The sequence below is a fragment of the Anguilla rostrata genome, unplaced genomic scaffold (assembly GCF_018555375.3).
Source record: "Anguilla rostrata isolate EN2019 unplaced genomic scaffold, ASM1855537v3 scaf0934, whole genome shotgun sequence".
NCBI classification, from domain to species: domain Eukaryota; kingdom Metazoa; phylum Chordata; class Actinopteri; order Anguilliformes; family Anguillidae; genus Anguilla; species Anguilla rostrata.
The window spans coordinates 88,488-105,471 of NW_026986305.1; the positions used below are offsets into that span (position 1 = coordinate 88,488).

The 16,984-nt window shown below is 43.3% G+C and overlaps 1 protein-coding gene across 11 annotated transcripts in view; it reads left to right on the forward strand.

Annotated features, from left to right (window-relative positions):
* LOC135246809 (NACHT, LRR and PYD domains-containing protein 12-like) overlaps positions 1–16,984 on the forward strand; it is a 140,719-nt gene that overhangs the window by 74,642 nt on the left and 49,093 nt on the right. The window contains exons 12-14 of one of the 11 annotated variants that reach the window (XM_064320076.1): positions 111–272; positions 2,793–2,839; positions 3,060–4,963. The exons of the other annotated variants lie outside the window; for them this stretch is intronic. Of the exons in view, the coding sequence (XP_064176146.1) occupies positions 111–272; positions 2,793–2,839; positions 3,060–3,700 (850 nt within the window). The 3' untranslated portion in view covers positions 3,701–4,963. Of the gene's footprint in view, positions 1–110; positions 273–2,792; positions 2,840–3,059; positions 4,964–16,984 lie in introns of those variants that run through there. 11 annotated transcript variants of the gene reach the window in all.

Here is a 16,984-nt window from a genome sequence, read left to right on the forward strand (position 1 = left end):
GTTTATATTAATGTGTGTAAGGTGTGTAACACACTGCTATGTGTTTGACACACACAGCCCTGTTAGTTTATTTTAATGTGTGTACGGTGTGTTTTTCCTTCTCTCTGCAGGCTGTCAGGCTGTAGAGTCACACAAAGAGGCTGTGATTCTCTGGCTTCAGCTCTGTGTTCAAACCCCTCACACCTGAGAGAGCTGGACCTGAGATACAATCACCCAGGAGACTCAGGAGTGAGAGCGCTGTCTGCTGCTAAACTGGACACACTCACACTGCTGTAAGTACAGAGAGTTTCCACACTGCACCTCACACACACACACACCCTCACACACACACACACAACCGAGAGAGCTGGACCTTAGCTACAATCACCCAGGAGACTCAGGAGTGAGAGCGCTGTCTGCTGTTAAACTGGACACACTCACACTGCTGTAAGTACAGAGAGTTTCCACACTGCAGCACACACACACACACACACACACACACACCTGAGAGAGCTGGACCTGAGATACAATCACCCAGGAGACTCATGAGTGATAGCGCTGTCTGCTGCTAAACTGGACACACTCACACTGCTGTAAGTACAGAGAGTTTCCACACTGCAGCTCATACACACACACACACACACAAAAGGAGTTGGGGGGGGGGGGTGGGGGCATGGAGGGCACTGTTCAAACCAGCGTTACCCTTGAGGGTTGGGGGTCAACAGTGGAGGCATAGGCGGTTTTACCATAGGCCATAGGTAGGCAATTGCTTGGGGCCTCGTCCGCCGAAGGGGCCTCGTAAATTTGTGTTTCCTTTTTTTATTATTTTTTTATTTTTATTTATGAAACTTTTTTTTTTTCTTGTCGCTTAAAACGAATGATAATCTGTAATAGATTAAAGTAAATCTATCTACATGTAAATGTAGGCCTATCCAATTAAATATCTATATTTGCCAATATTTATTATCACCCACATTTAATGGACTATTCCACCTGGACCTTCCTGCATTTGCACCTAATCAATGACGTAGAAATTTGAGTTGCCATCAGAGGCAGAGAGTCACTATCGTTACCATAAAGTGTTTTCAAAGTGGATTTTAGAAGAGGAAGAAGGAAGACGCCCAGTTTAAGGAAAGTTTGCCTAAACTGACGAAATTCTTTAATAAAACAGCAGCCAGAGACTCCACGACGGAGGAGCAACAATAGAGTGTGAGCACCTATTATCGACCACCCTAACCATAGTGTATTTACTTCGTATTTATTCGAGAGAACTGGACATTGTTACCTATTTAAATGTAAGTCCTTTAAAAATACACAAAATAAATTGTCTAAATGTAAAAAACCGACTTCATGCATATACATTTAGTTAGATTTTGATATAGTAATACAGCCTTATTTACTATATCAACTTTAAGACAAGCAACACGCTAGGAATTATCTCATCGCGACCCATTAAATCCAATGGCGCAGACGTTGCTTCTTAATTTCAAACTGCTTTCCTAACTGTTATTTTGCATCCTGCGACTTTGGTTACAACAGTAATATGTACGGATTCCTAGACATGCTAGCGACCACCCTTTCTCATATTAACCTCAAATACCCAAGACAGGACACTTATACAGTATGCTAGCAAATTTATGTCAAGTTCCATTCATTTATATGGGGTGGTCGATACACGTCCTCTTAGCAACCAAAATCTAGCGCTGGACCACCTCTGAGTTATTTCCCGGCACATTAAAAAAATTGCGAAAGTACTTTAAAAAAATAACTACTGGAGGATAACGAGGATATTTTTCCTACATAACTAGGTACAGGTTGTTACCGATATTTCGCCTATTGTTTAATATATAGTTGCAAATCAGTTTACGTTTTCCTGTCTGTCGAACGAAGTTGGTTGATAATAGGTGCTCTCACTCTAGCTGACGTTACAATAGGTGTAACGTTAGTTGAAGAAGCTGAGCTAGTTAACATTAGCAGCCTTACTGCTGCCTCAGCCTGTTGTACACCCACCACACTTACTACAGCTTCTAGCGTTCTCTGCTGGTTGTGCTGAACCAGCTACAGTGTGGAAGGAAAGTGCCAGAGGCGACACCGACAGACAGCAGCAGCCCACCACAAACCACACACCCGCTCGGACCAGGACTTTTACCCCTAGAGAATAGTGGATGTTCAAATGCTTTATCAAAAAGCATGTACTATACTTTTGTCTTGAAAGAATTAAAGATTATATAATCTTTTTCTTGCCATGTCTTCTTCTAACTGACTGAAGGTCATTTGAAGTTCTTTAGTTAGAATTCTCATTTGGGTCTGTCCTTAAGTTCTGTGGCTTTGTTAACTGTTGTTAACTCCAAATATTTTTTGTTCACTAGCTATGATTGCATTAAACAAAATGGAGAAGGGCCTCACATTGGTCTTTGCCTGGGGCCTCCAAATCACTAAAACCGCCCGTGAGTGGAGGGTGCTGCACGGGATCACTGCAGTAAATAAGATGTAGTTGCTGTAGTTAGGGGTTTGATCAGGGACAGTGATGGTGGAGTTTCTGTATTACAAAGCAATGAAGAACCTGTGTGTGTTTCAGAGTGTGTGTGTTATAAGGGTGTTTTATGTTCAGTGGAGGGAGGGGAGCTATTTTTGCACATGGAATAGGGTAAGGGAATGGAATAAGTTTCCTTTGTGACAGATGTGTGTTTTTCGTGTGATCTTGTTTTGTGTTTTATTGTGTGTTTGTTTTTATTTATGTGATGTCATTGGTGTGTTGAGAGTGGAAATAAAGGATGGTTAAAATTTAGAATTCTGTTCTGCTGTTCTTACAGTGTGGACCATGGAGGAGAGAACAGGACCAAACCAGGACCCAGGAAATGTGAGTGTGTATCGACACAGAACACTTTCCATAGATACACACTCTGCTCTGTGTGTGTGTTTGTGTGAATGAGAGAGACTTCTCTCTTACACACATAAACACACAAACAGAAACACACATGTACACACACACAGGTACTATCACAGCTCTCTCTCTCACACACATAAAGAGGTGAATATTAATAATGATAATTAATCTCATTAATGTCTCTGGTGTGCAGACGGCTGTCAGCTCACACTGGATCCAAACACAGCGCACAGAAAGCTGTCTCTGTCTGAGGGGAACAGGAGGGTGACACACACACGGGGGAGAGAGGAGCAGCCATATCCTGATCATCCAGAGAGATTTGAGTACGAGCCCCAGGTTGTGTGCAGAGAGAGTGTGTGTGAGCGCTGTTACTGGGAGGCTGAGTTCAGTGTGTCTGAGTGGGGATGGGCTGATATAGCAGTGACATATAAAGGAATCAGCTGGAACGGAGGGGATTCTGACTTTGTGTTTGGATTCAATAAAAACTCCTGGAGTCTGAAGTGCTGTAAACACGGAGACTCTGATAAACTCAGTGACTCTGATAAACTCAGATACTCTGTCTGGCACAATAAGAACCAAACACTCATACCTGCCCTCACCTCCCCCTACCGCAGAGCAGGAGTGTGTGATGATGATGGTGGTGCTGGTGGAGGAGTGTGTGTGTACAGGGTAGGAGTGTGTGTGGACCGTCCGGCCGGCACTCTGTCCTTCTACAGCGTCTCTGACTCAGACACACTGACCCTCCTGCACAGATTCCACACACACTTCACTCAACACACACCCCTCTGTGCTGGATTTCATGTGTGGGAGTCCTCCTCAGTGTCCCTCTGTTAACTGGACTAGACACACACACACACACGCATGCACACACACACACACACACGCATGTGCGCGCACACACAAACATTCACACACATGCACGCACACACAAACATGCACGTGCACACACACACACACCTGCGCATACACACTCGCACGCATGCATGAACACACACACACCACATTCATATACCCACTGACACACACACACCACACACACTCAATCACACACTCGCACACAAACACACACTCAGATACACATAGACACACACACCCACACCTACACACATACATCCACACACACACACACACACTCTCACACACACCCTTTCTCTCTCACACTCACTCATGCACACGCACTCACAAATACACACACTGATGTACACACATGCTCACGCACTCACACACCTACGCACGCACACACTCACATTCTTACACGCACATACACACTCTCACACCCAATCACTCACACACCCAATTACCCACCTACACACGGATACACACAATCTCTCGCACACTCAAACACACATTCACCAGTGCACTCTCACTCACACACACACATGCATGCATACGTACACACGCTCATAACCGTATGCACACAAACTCTCTCTCTCTCTCTCTCATACTCAGTCACTCACACACACACACTCACATCCACACACATTCACACACACACACAAACTCATGCACTCACACACACACACATACATGCGTGCAAAGACACAAACACGTGTCAACACACATACTCCTCAGTGTCCCTCTGCTAACTGGAGTAGAGACACACACATGCGCACGCACACAAACATGCACACACATTTATTTTTTTTACATTTTAATACATTTATATTGCAAATGTTTAAGGTGTGTTTATGTACTTTTGATTATTAAAACATTAATATAACATTGAGAGTAATAATGCCAAAAGGTGGCAGGGTAAAATGTTTTTGAAGTAGTAATTCTGTCTCCTTTATCTGCATCTTTTTTAAAAGAAGCCAGTGGCAAACTCCTGCACTTAAATGTGCATTTTACTAGTTTTTACAGTTGCTTTCATTCATTTTCACAAGATTTCCAATGTGCAAATTTCTGTAGGCAAATGCAGCTGATAGGGAGAATGCAGAATGATCACTGCAGTGTACTTATTTCCTTTCATTACTGTAAACAATGATGGATTGAGTTTCCTTATTAATTCTGTTGGGATTGTTTTTTTTTTGTTTGTTTGTTTTTTTGTTTTTTCAGTTTTCAATAATATGCAATGATTAAACCTGAATTATAAAAATATCAGATGTGTTGGTGTTATGATTTATTATTGTGTGATGTATTGAACTCCTATGACGCAGTAGTACTTATTTGATATTCTGTATGGGATTATGTTTGGGCTCAATATGAGTATATCAGCATGGGGCTAAAATCTGCAGTTGAAGCAATGACATTCATCTACAGTAGTGGAAATAAAATCCATTATAAGAAAAGATGTGTAGTGTCTGACGAATGCTTGCTTTTGTTACTGTAGTGTAACCACAACTCAATACATTTTGAAATCACTGCTTGTCTATTGAGCTGGTATATGTATATTACCTCTCAAATAAATGGTTTTCCTGTAGGTTTGAACCTGGATCTGCTGCACATCAGTTGAATGGATTAGACCACTAAGCCAAAATCAGGACAGAAGTGTGGTTTGCATGACATCCAGTCTCTGAGATGTTCCTGAGACCCTACAGTTTCTCATTTTTTCAGATGCATTTCTAATATCTGCAGTCACACATTACAAATGCATTACAGTATGTTATGATTGCTTTGGCTCAATGTGGAAAACTCAATTTGCCAAACTGACTGGCAAAATTCTTACCCTAAGACACTGATTGCAGTACCTACCCACAATGTGCACAACTCTAAATCACACTCAGTTTATACAATACAGTCGTCTCATATTAGTACACTGTTCCAATGCTTATTGCTAGACATGCAGATTGTGAAATGAAGTCAAGATGTTTGCAGTCCTGTCTCGTCACTTCCAGCAACATTGCCCAGGTGAGTCGCATTGCAGCACGATTGATAATCCCAACATAAAAGGCTGTTTTACAGCACTACATTCAGCAGTGTCTGACAACATGGAGCAGCCCAATGCAGTTGGTACTGATGGACGGGCCGTGGTTGTGGCTGAGGTTGTGGTCAAGCAGATAGAAGAAATATTGTTGTATCGAATTAATTTAGAGCCACAGTGATTGACCATGTCATAAATCCAGGCATAACAATGGGAGAAGCTGGAAGGATTGTAAGGCCAACTTAAAAATGTCAACCGTGGCATCTAATAAGAGCTTTTGGACTGAACATTGATAAGTCAATAATTTACTGCAAAATGTGATACTGTAATTACATTACAGGATTGTTGTGTTGGTGTCATTTTATATTATTTCTGTTACGTGACGAGCCTGTAAGCCATATTAATTATTTTTATTAGAGACCACGCAACTCTGTTTTTCCAAAATGCCGGCTTATTCCACATGGGGGAAAATTGCGTTTTTGTTAGGTATTCCTGTGGCAATGTCTGTTCTGTCTGTTCTGATAATGTGATTATTTTTCTTCTATCAGATAAGGCCTGCTGGTGCAAGTTTGCAATGTTGCATTTGTATGTGTTATTTTTACTGTTTACGTGTCAAATGTCTAGAGTGTAAATGTTTCTGTTTAAATGATTGGTTGAATAACACATATCACCGCTATTTTCACCGACCATGTTAAACGTACTCACTTGTGTGTCTCAGCTCCAAAGGCATGCTGATGTTAAATCCATATTCCAATTTGTTTGAAATGACACAAATTCTGCCTAGCCTGTTCAAACATCAGACATTTTTTTTAAACCTACATATTATTTATGCCCTGCACCTGAACAAATTGGATGTGCCAATTCAACTGTACCATCTCCTTTGTAAGCTAAGAAGTTCCTTTCAGCTGACTACATCAGAATCTGTACTATTGGCATTTTATGAAAGCTTAAAATGTACAACATTGTTAATCAGAAATTATATCTGGGTGGGTAAATTGGTGGATATGCTGTAGAACATAGTTTGTCATTGATTTATAAATATACCTGTATATCCTGGGCTTTCACTGATGGTTTAATTGTGGTACATATTGCAGTGGCTTGATATGCATTCTATGTTTGCAGCTGCTTGCTGACCGACTGGCTTCCCCCCAGCAGGGAAACAGGGGGGACAACCCCCCAGCAGGGAAAAGGGGCAACAACCCCCCAGCAGGGAAACAGAGGGGCACAACCCCCCCAGCAGGAAACAGAGGGCACAACCCCCCCAGCAGGAAACAGAGGGCACAACCCCCCCAGCAGGGAAACAGAGGGCACAAACCCCCCAGCAGGGAAACAGAGGGGCACAACCCCCCAGCAGGGAAACAGAGGGGTTACAACCCCCCAGCAGGGAAACAGAGGGCACAACTCCCCAGCAGGGAAACAGAGGCACAGAAGACTGGGTCACCCCCTATGCAGGGATTGCAGAAGTGGTTCCAGTTTGCTAAGGTGGTCTGGGAGGATGGACAGTGTGGGAAAGTGTGAGGACTGATCGCTAGGGGGTCAGACTGGTGGAAGATACCACAAGCCAGGCTTAGCTTCCTGATCTGGGCCAATTATGACACCCTGCCTTCTCTTCAGAACCTATGCTAATGGTTTGGTGCAGATGAGACCGTCCGCTCTGTGCTGCACCCAAACGAGGCCTCTGGCACGTTCTGAGAGACAGAGACACTAAGACAGCTCCAGCCCAGGGACACAGAGCAGGCCTTCAGCACAGGGACACAGAGCAGGCCTCCGGCACAGGGACACAGAGCAGGCCTCCGCACAGGGACACAGAGCAGGCCTCCAGCACAGGGACTCTGAGACGGCTCCAGCACAGGGACACAGAGCAGGCCTCCGGCACAGGGACACAGAGCAGGTCTCCAGCACAGGGACACAGAGCAGGCCTCCAGCACAGGGACTCTGAGACGGCCTCCAGCACAGGACACGAGCAGGTCTGTCAGGCTGTGAGACGGCTCCAGCACAGGGTGGCTACAGATGGAGGTATGACCATGCTCTGCGGAAGCTTCTGGGAAATACTGGAGACCAGCAGACAGGAGGCAAACAGAGACACCTTTCCTGTGAAAGAGCATCAAACCCCTTTGTGAGGCAAGCAGAGGAGGAGGGGACCGTAGGACACAAAGGTGGGAGTAGAGCCCTGGTCCCAGGCAGAGGGGAGCATGTGTGTAGATCTCAATCCACAGCTCCATTTCCCAAATGAGGTGAGCACAGCGTCCCCGTGGCCTAACATGAAGACAGGTCTGCTCGGGCGAAGGTGGAGCTCCTTATATGGAGACATGGTCTATTCGGGTGAAGGTGGTGCTCGTTATATGGAGACGTGGTCCACTTGGGCAAAGGTGGTGCTCGTTATATGGAGACGTGGTCCACTTGGGCAAAGGTGGTGCTCCTTATATGGAGACGTGGTCACTCTGGGCAAGGTGGTGCTCCTTATATGGAGACGTGGTCTACTTGGGCGAAGGTGGAGCTTCTTATATGGAGACGTGTTCTACTCGGGGAAGGTGGAGCTCCTTTATGGAGACGTGGTCTACATGGGCGAAGGTGGAGCTCCTCATATTGAGACGTGGTCTACTTGGGCAAGGTGGTGCTCCTTATATGGAGACGTGTCTAAATGGGCGAAGGTGGTGCTCCTTATTGGAGACGTGGTGCACTCGGGCGAAGGTGGTGCTTCCTTATATGGAGACGTGGTCCACTTGGGCGAAGGTGTGCTCCTTATATGGAGACTGGTCCTCTCGGGCGAAGGTGTGCTCCTTATTGGAGAAGTGGTCCACTTGGGCGAAGGTGGAGCTCCTTATATGGAGATGTGGTCTACTTGGGCGAAGGTGGTGCTCCTTATATAGAGACGTGGTCTACACGGCGAGTGGTGCTCCTTATATGGAGATGTGGTCTACTCGGGCTAAGGTGGTGCTCCTTATTTGGAGACGTGGTCTACTTGGGCGAAGTGGGCTCCATATATGGAGACGTGGTCCTCTCGGGCGAATGTGGAGCTCCTTATGGCCGTTTGAGCACCTTAACTGGCAAGGTGGAGTCAAAGTGAAAGAATATTATCACTGATCATAACACTGCATGAAAAACAGCCCACATTGCAGTTCCAACTATATAATACCATTTATCTCATTACTAAAGCAGTTGTCTTATGTATTATGCATTTATATCACAAACAGGCCTGTTGTAGATTAAAATGTATTTTTCACCCATTGAACAAACATTCATGATAAAAATATGTGATCAAATATCTAACTTGTGTGGTAACATGAATATCTGTTAAGGTCAGTTAACTACATGTGTCACACTTGTTTCCTGTGCAAATTTGGCAGTCTATTTTTATAATTGGTCACCGATTTGTCGCTAGTTTTGCTGTAAATCTAAATACTAATCTATCCCTTTTCTCCGTAAAAGATGTCAGCTCAATATTCTTGCCGTTATCATTTTTGTCAGAACTAGCCAGCCAATTCGGCAGAGCTGGCCTTCTGGATCAGTTTGAGCCTCTTTGTGTCCCTGGAGTAGAGGCTCCCAGCCCAGCACACACAGGTGCAGAACAGGACACCGGCCACAACGATCTGGTAGAACATGGCCAGCATCCTGCTACACACACCGAAGGAGCATAGCCTCCCCAGAAAGAAAAGCCTTCAGTCTAGTAGGGCCTCCAAAGACACAGTATCAAACCATCTGTCTGTGTGTGTGCACGCGCGTGTGTATAAGCGTGTGCGTGCGCGTGCGTGTGTGTGCGTGTGTATGTATGTGTGTGCGTGTGTGTGTGTGTGTCTAATATAACATTTTTTCTAAAGATCTGAAACTATGGACTAATATAGGAAATCAGGATGGGGGAAAATATTTTTCATGGCACTGTACATGAGGTAGACAGGTTTTCTTTAACAGGCTTTAATACAAGGGGCACCAGGAAGACACACACTACACAGTTTGCAGAGGAATTCTCAGAAGTTTGCCAAAGCCACACACCAGTATGGAGTATATTATATTAACAGGAGCCAGCTCGTCTGAGTAAATTTTTCCGTGTTGTAATTACATCAAACACCCATGTGATAGAGCTAGAGCCATGACATGACCTTATGTTTAATCTTAAAAGGAACTCCATCTGTTAAGACAGGTAGGCCTTAAGATGGTGTAAATGCCTTAAATTATATAAACATGTCATAAAAACCACATAAAAGATTTTAGTTATTTAAATAAAATAAAAATTGACTCATAGGTCGCCATTGGTATTACCGTCACAATGCACTCTGGGTCGTGACTGTTTGGGTTCGTAGTGTTATAAAGACGAGACCGAACGCCATGTTAAGCCGCATTTCCACCAAAATTACCCGGAACTTTCAGTCCCAGGAACTACTTTACCAGGAACTAAAGCCGCGTTTCCACCGCAGGAACTATACCCCGGAACTAGGAACCTTTTGAGGAACTCAGTGCGTTTCCACCGCAGGAACTAGGGTCTAAATTTAGTTCCTGGGGCTTTATTTTACCCCCCAAAGGTTCCTGCTCAGGGGGTAGTACTTTCCGAAAGTACAGGAACCTTTTGGGTGGAGCTTGCAGCGCTGAACATTTCTGATTGGTCGAGTACTCGCAGCATTTTTTTGTGTTTTTTGTTTTCAGGCGCCATGTTTAAAAATAAGCAGGCGCAAACCAATTTATTTTCATAATAACTTCAAATCAAACTTGTATGTTATGCGGCGCAGTAGCCTACTTTTGGTTAGCCTGCCAACGTCTTGGAATTATAACGTGTGCTCTTCTGCTCTTTTCTTGCTTTAGTATTCGTTTTATAAAATGCTAAGCATTCGTGCTGGGACAGCATATTACGTACTAAAACATTCAAACGGATTAATTCGGTTGCTGAATATTTTCTTCCGGATTTTCTTTGTTAGCCCGTTGTAATTGACTCAAAACGTTTGATACAGTTACGTGAGGTATGCGGTAGTTCTGCGTAATTAACATTGGTGATACAGTAAAAGCAAACTGGAAATCACCTTCCGCACTTTTTGTCAGGGTAAAATAAAAGGTTAATTCTAGTAACCGTCCCTTTAGCTTTTTTTACTCCATTTTACTGCCATTCTTCAATTCCACGAAAAGACCAGGAAGACTATGGACTAATTTATGGTGCATGGTTCGCATCTGGAGGGCACACTTCGCTGCTTGGCTAGCAGTAACTTCGAAGGAAAGCAAACGGTGGCTGTACCACTACTAATTTAAATTTTCACGCAAGTCCGAGTTTTCGTTCTATTCTTGTCATTTTGCGATTTGCGATATGGAATTGACGATGAGAAAGTAATCAAACAGCAAATTGTTTACAACGTGTGCATGTTTTCTGCTGTTGTTGCCAGTTATACATATAAATGTGAACGCATTCGGTCGCTTCGGATGTCAAGACATGAAAGCGAATGTTCGCATAAAAACATAATGAATGTGTTTGAGAGAATATATAAAACAGTTACAATCTGACTATTGGCCTGTTATATCCTATTTGTTGCATAAGAACGGTCCAAGTTCAACTACCAACGACAGTTTTGCTTGACAATGGTAGAATAAGCCCAAACGGCTGCAGAAGAATATTTCAATTCCAGGTGATTAAATCGATAAAAAATAAATAAATAAATAAATACAAAAGTAACCATATATAATCATTGTTGGTAACCCGTTGTATATAAGTGGAATAAACCCCTCTGGGCTGTCCCGGTTATTAGAAAATAATGTAGGCTACTTCGGTGGTAGTATGGGGTTACAGAAGAAATCATAGGACAGATGGACCGACGACAACGTCGTTTTTTCATACGTCAGTGGGCTAATTTGCCTAATCTTCGCGGGACTTTAGACCGCGGTGGAAACGCAGACAACCATGGGCTGAAGGAACCTTTTAGTTCCTTGAAAAGTAGTTCCTGGGACTAAAAGTTCCGGGTAATTTTGGTGGAAACGCGGCTATGGTTATACAAGACAATGTAAGCATGACCTGGATCTGAAAAGCAATTAAACAGCCCTTCTTATCCTCCCCTCCCCCTTTTTTCCAACAACCCCTAAACAGTCCAAACACTGAACGTTAGAAACAGTCCACAGTCTGCTTTCCCTCTCTCTTTTTTTTTTTTCTTCTTTTCTACACAGGCTCTGTTGCTGACAGTCCATGTAAACTTACAGGTTCAGTCTGTTGGGAAGCCGTATCTGACGGCCATATCGAGAGAGAGCAGGGGAATGGGGTGCCGATGGGACCGCAGACGTGTCCAAAGTCTGTGGTGGGCCAGGGGCATGCAAACTGCTGTAAAGCCTGCTGGGAGTATGTTGAGGAGAGGACATGCATGCCCTCTCACCCCGTCATTTCACTCGGTGGCTGAAACCCACTGCATTCAGGTGAAGGCCCCTCTGACCCCACCATAGGGTTTTGTGATGGCACTGACTCGGCCTTACGTAGATCGACCCGACTGCGATGATAGAAGGAGCCCTCAACCTCCACCAGATATGATCGTGGAGCCACACTTCCGCATGACACACTACCTGCTGGAATATCAATCTCCCAGAAATCTGAGTAGTGATCAACTAATATCAGAAAGCCCTTCCCACTGTGTTGAAAAAGATCCAGACTCACAATCTGCCATGGGTGTGTAGGCAGTTTGTGGCTCAGCATTGTCTCTTTTTGCTGTTCAATAGCATACTCATTGCATGTTGTGCATTGACTGACAAAGTTCTTTATTTTGCTCTGCATTCCAGGCCAGTATATGGTCTCCCGTGCTTGTCTATAGCAGACCTCGCCGCCGATGTGACTGCAGTGGACTCTGGCAAGCATTTCAGGACGCAATGACTTTGGGACCACAACTCTCTGACCTCTAAACAACACTCCATTCTGAACACTTAGCTCCTCTTTGATAGGCCAGTACTCTCTGACAGCCTGCCCTGTTTCCTCCTTGTCAACGGGTCAACCTTTCAGGATAGTAGTCTTCACGACTTGCAGCTGTCTGTCATTGTCTGTGTGTTGCTGATCTGTAGCAGTCTTTTGTCTGTCACCTTAAGATTGTCAGCCATATTTATATGCTCAATTGCCAGCTGCTCGCCCACCATACTGCCGCCTGTGTGCTCTGCATGCATAGCGCCGGGCTGCGCGTTAGAAGTGACAGCCCTGCTCAATGTGTCACTCCAAACATTTCCGGTCCTGGTTTATAGATAACTCGCAGGTTGTAATTCTGGATAGCCAGTAGCATGCTCTGCAAGCGCTTGGGAGCATTCAGAAGCTGAAGATTTATACTAATAATATATTATCTGCTGAATTTGCTTTAGAGAGGGGCACTAGACGAGGTTGCCCTCTTTCCCCGCTTCTTTTTGCGTTAGCAATAGAACTACTTAGACAAGATCCAAATGTCACGGGAGTTAGTATTGGCAAACATAATTTATTTGCGGATATATTTTGATATATTTAACAAATATAGAAAGCTCCATATCTCCTTTATTAAAAATCTTTTTCGAATATTCTTGTATTTCAGGCTATAAAATGAATATGGAGAAAAACGAAATAATGGCAATAGGGAAACGTAAAAGAATAAACCATGATGCGCAACTACCATTTAAGTGGACTAAAAATATTAAATATTTAGGATGTTTAATTAGTGACAATAAACAACAGATATAATTTTATCCCATTACTTAATGATATGAAAGACGCCTTAACTAAATGGAATAATCTTCCCTCAATCTCATAGGCAAAATTAATCTTTTTAGAATGACATGGCTTCCAAAGTTTCTCTTTTTATTTTCAATAATACCAATTACCCTGCCAAAAAGGTTTTTAAAAAAAAGCATATTCTGCCATAACTGATTTTATATGAAAAACTCATAGGATCAAAAGGAAAACTTTACACTTACCTAAATCAGAGGGTGGATTTAACCTTCCTGACAGAGTTTTACCAACTTGCCACCCAAGGATTCTATTTGCGACATATAGTCAAATATACAAAGGAAGAACAATGGATTCATATTGGAGATGCTCATCCCCATGACCTCTTTACATATTTATTTTCAAAGGATAATATTAAGAATATTCCAAAATTTATAGTAAGAAATACTGTAACATCATTGAAGAAAATTAAGAGGATACTGGGCGAACCAATATCAGTCCCAAAAAACACTATCTTATGGAACAATCCTTGAATAGCCCGGCAGAATTTAACAATACATTGGCCTACCTGAAGAGCAAGGGGAATAGAGACTTTAAATGATTTCATAAAATGTAATACAATTATGTCTTGAACAGATTTCCAAAGTAAATTCAGTTTGTCTAATGATTAACAAATTTTAAATAATGCAACTTAGAAGCTATATAAATCAGAATTTTGACCTACATTTATTTGGACAGCAGAGCACAGTTGAGGAAATTTTATTTGATACCAAGGATAATAATATGATATGCAACATTTATAAATCCTGCAGAAATCCTACCAGTTGAAAAACTCTTGGAAGGTAAGATAAATGCATGGAATCAGGATTTGGGAAGAACAAACATTGGCTCAAAATGGAGGGAGTGCTGGAATATATCCAATGATATTACTGTTAATGAAAATTTACGCTTAATCCAATATAAAATAATGTATAGAATTTACTACACGAGAGATATAATTCATAAATATTATAGTAGTACATCAGACAATTGTTTCAAGTGTAGAACTAAAGATTCACTAGCACATGCTTTCTGGGAGTGCTCTAAAGTTCAGAAGATATGGTTAGACATAATGGTTGTCAGAGGTGCTTAAAGTAAAACTCAATTTTAATTCATCAATTTGTTTATTTCATGATGTGGCATACAATGTTATAGTGAGACACCCTTGGGGTTGGATAATCCTTTTTTCATCCATGGTATTTAAAAATATTTTACTTAGACATTGGAAATCTATTAAACCTCCAGCACTACAACATTGGAGAAATGAAATTCTTTATTATTTAAATATAGAAAAGATATTAGCCATAGGATATAACAGAATGGCACAATTTGAAGCTGTATGGGACGAGATAATGAAGGCAGTACGTAAGGGGCATTCATAGTTACAGTAGGTAAATGTTTAGGAAGATGTCTTTGTTGTTTTTTTTTTTTTGTTTGTTTTTTTCTTGGAGGACTGATAAAAATGAAACCGATAATTTGTCAATTTGCAAAAGAGGCTGTGTGAAAAGGTAATGGATAGCGAAGTTGTTAAATATGAACTAGGGGGTACTTGATTTGGAAATACGGGTAGATATGTAGGACTGAGCAATTATGTGGTAGTTTGATGTTTTGAAGTAAGCCTAGTAATGTTTGGTATGTATGGATGTCTTGTATTTATGTTAGGATGTTTGTGATAAAGTATAGGATGTCATGTTCTTATAATGACACAAAAATAAAATCATACAAAAAAAGGCAGCTGAAGATTGCTATAAGGGGCTTGTGATCTGTCTCCGCTGTGATATTATATCGCCCATACAGATAATGATAGAAGCGCTGGCAGGCAAATACTATGCTCAGGCATCCCTTCTCTATCTGCGCATAGTTTTTCTCTGTAGGTGTGAGTGCCCTCGATGCGAAAGCAATAGGCTGTCCCTCCTGCATCAGACAGCAGCCCATTCCATGCTGGCTGGAGTCACTCTGTACTGTGACGGGTTTTGACACGTCGTAGTATCGCAGCACAGGTGCGCTTGTCACAAGCTGTTTTATCTCCCTGACAGCTGCATCGTGCTTTGGCAGCCAGTGCCAAACTGTGTCCTTGTCCGTGAGTCTCCTCAAAGGCTTGCATACTTCTGAGAGCCACGGGAGGAACTTAGCCAGGTAAGTGACGAATCCGAGTCTTTGCACACCCTTGACATCGGGTGGGACTGGCATGTCTACAACAGCTCTGACTTTCTCTGTGTCAGCTTTGAGACCTGCGGCTGACAGGATGTGGCCATGGAAACGCACCTCAGACACTTTAAACTGAAGCTTCTTGACACTGAGCCGCAGTGTGTCGACAGCGGTCCAGAAGGGCTACTAGCTTGGCATCATGGTGTTTGCCTGCCTCTTCCTCGCTGTCGCCACAGCCTATGATGAGAATGTCGTCAGCTGCAGGCTCCACTCCCTCAAGCCCTTCCAACAGCTCATGCTGTTTCCGCTGGTAGACCTCTGGGGCTACTGACACGCCAAATGGAAGTTTCAACCACCTCTTCCGGCCCCAGGGGGTCCAAAAGCTGGTCATGAGGCTGCTAGCCTCATCCAGTTTGCACTGAAGACAAGCGTCTCTTGCATTCACCGGTGTGCAAACTTTGGCTTTAGGCAGCTTATAAAGCACATCCTCCAGCGTGGGCATGATGTAATGCGAACGCCTGAGCGCCAGGTTGAGATGGTGCGGCTGTAAACATATGCGCAGCTTTTCTGGTCTTTTGACTATTACCATGTTGCTGATCCAATCCATGGGCTCACTGACTGATTTGATATGACCCTCTGTTTCGTATCTGTCGAACTGAGCCTTCACAGCTTCCTTCATAGCCACCGGGACGTCGCGTGGTGCACACTGCACCGGCTGAACAGCTGGGTCCAACTCAAAGTGAACCTCCCCGGGGAGTGCCTCCACTGGACTGTTGAAGACATCATGATATGCTCCGATGACTATACTTCTAGTGAGAAGCATGATGAGGCTGTTGTCCACTGTGTTGAGCCCTTCTACTCTGAGCTCCTCTGGGATGGTGAAGTATATGAGCCCCATCTCCTCTGACATGGACCTTGACAGCAGTGGCAACTGCCGTGTATTTACAACCTCAAAATCCAGTTTGTATTTGCGGCCCTGTACAACACACTCTGTAGTAAAGACCCCTAATGATGGCAGTCTGAGTACAGTTTCAGTATGGTGCTGCTAGGTTCTAGTTTCTCTCTGGGAACCAGCCTGTTCTTGTCTCTGAGACTCAAGACGTTGCACGTAGCTTCTGAGGTGTTATCACCGATTTAAGATTTAAGGATGCGGATCAATAATTACGTTAAGCCGTTTAAATTAATGACGGTCATGTACGCGTTTCAGTTTCACCAAAAGCGATAGTTTGATCCGTATGGTCAAGTGACTTCGAACAGCTGCTGCAGTGCTAGAAAGCGGAGCTCTAGCTCTGAAACTTTTCCGTCTTTGTTAGCGATGGCGAGCAGTTGCTGCACAGACACCATCTCTTATACTACTCTTGTCTCCTCTGGCCTCCGATCTTCATCGTTTTGATTTATTTGATGAGGGCTATCCGCGGTGCTTTCCTGCTGAGTAATG